The sequence below is a fragment of the Loa loa genome, assembly GCF_000183805.2.
Source record: "Loa loa unplaced genomic scaffold supercont3.227, whole genome shotgun sequence".
Lineage (NCBI taxonomy): Eukaryota > Metazoa > Nematoda > Chromadorea > Rhabditida > Onchocercidae > Loa > Loa loa.
The window spans coordinates 67,271-74,994 of NW_018108407.1; the positions used below are offsets into that span (position 1 = coordinate 67,271).

Sequence of the window (7,724 nt, forward strand, 5' to 3'; positions counted from 1 at the left end):
TATATATATATATATATATATATATATGTATATATATATATATATAGCGAACTGACATCACCGCTCGACGAAAATAGATGGGGAGGGGGAGAAGAGGAATCGCAGAAGAGCAGAAGGAAAATGGGGAAGGCTACCGTATTCATTCAACCAGATTCGATTTTACACAATGTGTTGTTAAAATCATACGTAGATTTGCGCTATTCAATATCTTGCTACATTTTGTACTATTTGCACAAAATTTTTAGAAAGAATTTTGTAAAAGAAGTTATTACTAAATTACCAGCTTTATCTAAATCACATGTTTTAGTATCAAAATGATAAATTATTATAACACTCTACTTTGATTTTAAAAGTGAAGGTACGTTCTTATTGAAGATGATTAATCATGTAAAATCGGTTTAACAAAACCCGCTATCTAAGATGTCAAATTATTTAATTTATTCAGCCTGCTAACCAAAACGTCAGTAATTAACTCATTTGTTTCTTTAACTCCTCAAAGTAGGCAATCATATTTCTCATTCCAATTTCGCCTTAAGAAAAGCACATTCAGAAAGAGTGTTGAATGTCGGAAGAAAGAAGGACTTTAAATGAGGTATGAGGAATGTAATTCATTTGAAAAACTTTCTATTGTCGTCTGTAATTTCTTTCTTAAAAAAAATATAGAGTATCAGGAATGACTGTTACCTTCTCCGCTTCTACACTTTTCAACTTTCGTTTCTTTTTTTTCCTGAACTCAACTGTGGTATCTGAATCCCTAACAATTATAATAAATTAGTGTGAAGTAGTATTGTGGGATGTTTCTCATGAATATGCACGTTTTGTCGCATGAAAGGCAATTTATTGATGCACTTGTGATTGTTATGATAACGGGGAGAAGAGAAGTCGAGAAAGACTCTAAACTTCTCCACACAGTCGCTCAAAGTTATTTATTTTGTATGTATACAAAGTTGGAAGAAATGTTTCCTGTTACAGTTGCTGCTTTAGGTTTGGCTACCTGCATCTTGGCTATTGTTAGTGATTGCACCCTTGCTGACTTAGACGGAAAAGATGGATAAAAAGCCAGGAAGGAAGAAGAGGAGGAGGAGGAAAGAAAAGAATTTACATGCATTATTGCAAAATAAGAGAAAATGAAGCCTTAAAGGCACCGGACAAAATCAATGGTTACGAAAGGCCCATCATCAATAATTGACGAAGATATAGCATTAAAAATATAAATGGAATGGTGGTGGTTTTTTATGTTGTTGAGAGATAGATGGTTGTTTTCGAATAGGGAATAAAGATAAAATAGACCACCAAAGCTGTCGCCAAACATGAATCGATAAATTCGGCTCAGCTAAATTGTACTTTCAGGCCTTTGATATGTTTTCAGAATTTTTTTCCTTGAGCTTATTTTATAGCTGTTTAATAAGAGTCATTCTTTGGTTCTTTTTTCTTCATTTTCTAGTCAACTTCGAATGGTTTTCTCATTTTTTCCCCCTTATTCCTAATCTTGTAATTAACATCTTTATTATCACTATCACGTTCCTCTTTCTTATCATCATCTTCAATTAAATTGCTCCGTTTTTATCATTTTGTATTACAATTATTGTCACCTTATTAGAGCTAATCATCAATATTGTCGCTGCTCGAGTGAAATATTTCGAAACCGCATTAATACATATTAGTTATTTTGCACATTAGTTAATCTGTGGCCATTGATAGATAAGGTAGTGAGTTAACATCTTATGCGAGCCAGACTAGCTCGAACCATACTTGTGCATTACTACTGTTTTATTAGTCCAGAAATTTTGATTTCCTTCAATTTAGTGGCCATTTCCTGATTGGTTTTGATTGTGTAATCTAAATTTTGAATGCTCTCAGTATTTCCATTAGCTGATGCAAATGAGAATGGATTTAAGGATTTCCGAACATTCGGTAGTTTTTGTGATGGGCACTGTTTGAAAAGCCTTTTGTTGAATTTTATTTTTAGTGTTTAGGAAATTTAGTCAAAAACATTTGGTAGAAAAAATTTACTTCACAATCTATCCATCTGTCAGCAAGTGCCACTTGGCAACCTTACCAGGATGTCGTCATAGTAACGCCTAAGTGGTTTTGAAAACATGCTAAATTATATTTCTTGAATTTCAAGCAACCCGAGACGACATTGTCAATTTGTTATTAAATATTACTTAGTGGCCATTAATTAGTTATTCATTAGGAAGTATTTGTAAGCAACGAATGACAATTGTATTTAATTATATAATCGTCAGGCAAAGGACTAACTGAAATAAATACCTAAGTAAATATAACTCCTTGTTATTTAAATAAGGAAGTAAAAGATTACTGCAAGTTGACTGACGACTAAATTTCAGACAAGTAAGTGAACAGACAAGCAGTTAAACGTTTTTTAACAAATGTTTACATTTAAGTAATCTAAACCAAATGGAATCGAATGGAAATAAGTATTGAAGGTTTTGGCGAGCTTTTTCTAGCTCTCAATTTTTTTGAAAAAGCGTCTGTTTTCCTTTCAGATGGATATTTCTTTGATTTTAAAAAGATGCATCTCATAAATAGTATTTTATTTGATACCGAATAAAATCCAGTAGAAAATTTAAAAGAAACGCCAAACAATACTGAGTATCAGGAATGCAGAAATTTTGTTATTATTCGTACAAAGATTTTCTGACAGCCCATATAAAGTTGATACTGATATGATCCAACACCACAATTCACATGACGAAATTGTGTTGGTGATAATCGTGAAATCGTGAGGCTGCTTTAATCCGTTATTCATCTTTCAAATCAATCGATCCTCGCACATCCGGAAGAAGTACCTTCATCATATCACGATCGTGACACATCAACCTCCTTGGATATTAATTTATTCATCAAATTACAGAAAAAGAGAGTGTCTAGTTATTACTCCATTCTTTTTATTTTTCAAATAAGATAAAAGTGTTAGGAAAACTTAAATTATTTCCAGCTAATTTGCTAAGTGACTATTAAATAGAGCAAAACTTCCTAAAATAATTGCAAGTTTGGATTGATAATAAAATAATTAATTTTAAGACTTTAAAAGAAAATTGTCCATAAATAAAAGTGGAATGAAATGGATTCATCTCATTTTTATTTTCGGATAATTTCCTTTTAACTTCATACTTTTTCCTTACCATGTATTTATCAATTAGTCTTCGTTGGGTATCACATAATAATGTGGCTACTTTGATCTTTGAAAATTTCCTTAATATTTCTATATCAGAATAACTACGCCTCATTTTTCTTTACCAAGAGTTTCCATAATTGGGCTCTAAATGAATAATTGCAATGTATTGCACTCAAGGAATTGTCTTCGAGATTCCTTAAAGATGGAAACTAACGCGAAAGTTTTCAGTGAGACGTAATCAGAGTCCTTATTTCTAAATGGTATCAAATTTTGAAAATTTGGGATTTCCATTCTAGACTTTCTGACTTTCTTATCCTTTCCGTTTGGATTCCTTGTCTTTTCAATAATTCCCAACATTATAATCAATATTTCCTAATTGATATTGCTGTGAGACACTGAAGAGAAGTGGATTAGGTTACTTTAAATTATTGAAATTCAGCCATTTCAAGCTATTCGTACTTGTTCGACCTTATTTATGAATATTATCCATTTTCACGTGATTATCTTTTCTGATGTACGGTGTAAGTAATTCCTGATATTAGCTTTTATTTGTTGGAGATAATCCTAATCGTCATATATTTGACTATTGGTATGTCGCCTGCAATATTCTGACCTGAGACTTAGTATTTCATAATAGGGTGGCAAGCTTGGCCGCGGAAAATATAGCGAAAAGGATATGAGTCACGCTGATTAGTTTCTGTTATGGCAGGTGGTTGATGTGCATGTTCTTGTGATCAGTCTGATTGTAGGCGACGTATTGGCGTGAGCGACGTAAGTCAGCGTATAACAAATATGTTTGATTTTTAGAATAATTAATTTCCGCTTGCTACAATCTGTAGATTATCTTATTTTCGTTTCTATAAAGGTTTTAGGATGCTAGCTTTCCGGGCAAGTTTGTTTTCAGATGAGATAATATTTCAGTTCTTGGCAATGTGGATTGTTTAGAGATTCTTATGTAGATACTTTCGACAACAAAAGCATTTGTGATGCTAATATGTACATCTGTCATTCAAGTAACTTTTCATTCTCTTTTAATCATTTTGCTGTGGTCTTTACGCGAAGTTCCATTTTTTGTGTGATTCTTGCGTCGAACTTTGCGCATAAAGAAACCGTGCATAAATTCACAATGTTTTGTAGGTTAGGTTATTTGGGAAAATGGAAGCGGGCGGACAAGAAGGTGCTTTGCCCGGGGCAAGTCAAGGAGCTAGGCCATCGAATAAACGCTTGCAGCAAACTCAGGCGCAAGTGGATGAAGTTGTTGGAATCATGAAAGTAAATCCAACTTTTTAATTTGTAGAGGAAGATACATGAACTTTTTGCAAAGTTTCCTCGTTCTTAGATAAATGATTCTTCCACTGAGATAGTGCAGCAAGGATTACCAGTGTTGAGGAGTTGACCATCAGTTTTGTTTCCATTCACGATAAAAGCAACATTAATTTTATATGCTGCATTAAATGCCGCTTTGAAGAGTTTACTTTATTTATTCTTCGCATTAGTTTTTGCAGTTAACCAATATATTTGACTTACCGAAGGTGCAACAGATAAAAAGTAATGAAGGGAAATTTTGTGTAAGGTCGGGAAATTGAATTATGTACAGTTTTGTCAAAAAAACTTTGCAGGTAAATGTGGAGAAAGTATTGGAACGTGACCAAAAACTATCACAGTTAGACGATCGCGCAGATGCTCTTCAGGTTTGTCTGTTTGAAATCTGTACCTTCGTTAGAGACTGAAAGAAAAGGAAGTGAAGCTTCAACTTTTGCCTCTTATTATTCTTATTATTCATTGGTGTGGTTAATATTGCTTTTGGCATCTTACATTTTGTTTTTTGCGTACATTTCGATTTTTTCTCTCTTATAATAAAATGTGCTTAGCTAGGTCACAAAAATTTCATCGTTCACAGTGCAGAATACGGCAGTAAGAACAATACCACTGGGAGGGAGGGAGGGAGGGGGTAGGGGAGAGGGAAGGCACTCAGTATACTGTATTAATGTTTTTGTATTTCATCTCATCAGTGCTACCATTGTTCATTACAGGAGGGTGCATCACAGTTTGAGAAATCAGCTGCAACCTTAAAGCGTAAATACTGGTGGAAGAATATCAAAATGATCATTATTATGTGCGCTATCATCGTCATACTCATTATAATCATCATTGTTTGGGCAGGAAATAAATAGAAAGGATGAAAAGCTTAAAAACCCATTCCTGAGGATTTGTGCACGCACATACAGATACACTGCTGTTGTTCCCGAAAGTTCTTTTTCCTTTATTTTTTGCATCTCATTTTTTTCTACAAATTTTAATTTTCTGAAAATGGACCTTATTGATTCTTGCATTGGGTGTAGATAGCACTTATGTATTTTTCACTCGTAGGGGTTTTTGTGTTTCAAATTTCCTTCGAGAACATTCATATTTTCTTTTCATTCATATTCGAAAATGGACTCAAAAATGAAGAGAGCAAAAACCACTTCTGCTCAATTTTTTGTGCGGTATTTATAGGGAAACATCCATATTCAGTGGATTAGATTGGGTTTGAGACATCGAAGGTTATGTGTGGGAGCTACGTTAGAAATGAATTTAAAGTTACGATAAAATCGTTCGCTTTCATACGTTAGGTTGAAAAATACCAATTCTTTTTCTCTGCTTTAAATTCCATGGTCGATAAGTCCATATAAGTTAAAATAGGGTTGGAAAAAATAAGTTTTTTCAGTCTTTTTACATTTTTCATGTATAAAAAAATCAATTTTTAGCTTTGTTAGATGTTTATCTCTTCCTAGTTGTCTTCTTTTTCATTCACACACATACACACATCTTGGCTTTGTTTTCCATCTACATATAAATTATATTTCCCTTTTGGCTTGGTATGGTTTGTTTACTTTCTTCCCTTTTTTATCAAGACTTATTTCATTTGGATTCGCAATAGCAAAAAGTGTGTAAGATTCAAAAAAGTTATGTTTATTCATGAAAAAAATACTTCTAATTATTCATATTAGCGTTAGCTGAAACTATTGAAAAGTTGACCGGAATTTTTTCCTCGCAACCCAGTAATTATCCTCTATGTACGACAGCCTTTACACTATATATAAGTCTTTTTTTCCCGTTCTAGAAAACTCCATGATAAATTCATGGACGTATCGCTAAATTGTAATTGTATTGTAATTTTTGTCCTTACTTTAATTTATGTGTATTTCATTTTGCATATTCTGTTAACTCGATTATTACAAATATTATTACAGAATTATCCCCTTCGTTTCTTTTCCTTTTGCGAATAAAATGTAATTCTTGAATTATCATCTTTGTCAACGGTAACGGTTTTTAAGCGTAATTTTATATTAAATGAATTTTCGAAGGTATTGATGAAGATAATTAGCAAACGACAAATGTGGATACTTTATCCGGAGCTAGTGTATTCCGGTCTTTGCACTGGAACCGAAATTCATATTTAAAACATAGTGTCGAAGCAGAGGTGTTTACTTAACTTTCTTCCATTTTAACTTTGATGTTGCACTGGTGGGAACTTTTTTACTGTTGCATAAGGATAACTTTTGCGGCTGATTTAATGGATTTCTGCAAGTCTGAATTTTAAATTGTGCAATTGCCAAAATCAAATTGGTTTGTGCAGATGCGTACTGATGAACAAATAATTCATGAATTATTCAAGATTCATTTCATGGGAACTAGTAAGAAGTAGCGGTACTTACTGCCCATTCAGTGTCCCCAATTTTTCCCATCATTGACACCCATTGAGTTATTTGCCTTTGGTTTTCATGTTTAGGTACTGCAAAGCAGTTAACAGTACTAGTGGATTGTCCATTCCAATTTTCTCCCATATTCTAGGTGGTGCTACTATGAAGGCCAGTGCATCTTGACATTTAACAAAAGATTTGTAGACATTTCACAACCAGAATTGGCTCTGTCCTTTCTTGTCTATCATATCATATTACTGGTCTGTACAGATGGACATTCATGTTATGGTAAGCCAAAACAAGTCCATAAGATGAGACGAAGGAAGAGTAATCATCGAGATTTTTTTACAGATAAAAAATGAAGCCAGTGATTACACTGATAAACCATTGGGTTTGTAATCAAAGTAGAAGGACGTAGAAATTAAAATTGCTTTGTTTCTTTTCCGATATATCGATTTCATTGCACGCATATTACTATGACAGTAACATGGATTTCCTCCAGCTTTGATTAATTTTAAATCTACTTTAAATTTCTAGGCGTGAGTAAAGGTGCTGCCATATGAGTACACAAGTCATCATGCCAGTAGACAAAACGCCGTTGTTTCGTGCTCGAGTGAAAATGATGCGAACACAGGAAGCAGCGCGATTAAAACGAGCTCAGATGCAAAAGCAACAACGACAACAGCAACAAACAGAAATTCCTCTTAACAGCTTCGACGGCGAGTAATTCATCTAGGTTTCAGGTTCCCGAATTTTTCTGAGTACCGATTTGAAGTGTTCCAGTGTTTCAGTTGGTACTTTGCATTTATTATTTTCTAAATTATGCTAATAATTGAATTCGTCGAAAATCATCAACGGGCCAGTTTGAAATTTTTTGTGGCCTTATTTTTGTAAATTTA

At 33.5% G+C, this 7,724-nt stretch overlaps 2 protein-coding genes across 2 annotated transcripts; both read left to right on the forward strand.

Annotated features, from left to right (window-relative positions):
• Positions 1 to 4,273: 4,273 nt before the first annotated feature.
• LOAG_10872 (synaptobrevin-1) lies at positions 4,274 to 5,512 on the forward strand. Its single transcript, XM_003146395.2, has 3 exons — positions 4,274 to 4,414; positions 4,762 to 4,833; positions 5,176 to 5,512. The coding sequence occupies exons 1-3, from the start codon at positions 4,298 to 4,300 to the stop codon at positions 5,314 to 5,316; spliced, it is 330 nt and encodes a 109-aa protein (XP_003146443.1). The 5' UTR covers positions 4,274 to 4,297; the 3' UTR covers positions 5,317 to 5,512.
• A 1,890-nt stretch (positions 5,513 to 7,402) lies between these two features.
• LOAG_10873 (hypothetical protein) lies at positions 7,403 to 7,552 on the forward strand (the record flags this gene model as incomplete). Its single annotated transcript, XM_003146396.1, has 1 exon — positions 7,403 to 7,552. One exon carries the CDS (start codon positions 7,403 to 7,405, stop codon positions 7,550 to 7,552), a length of 150 nt encoding a protein of 49 aa, XP_003146444.1.
• Positions 7,553 to 7,724: the final 172 nt, after the last annotated feature.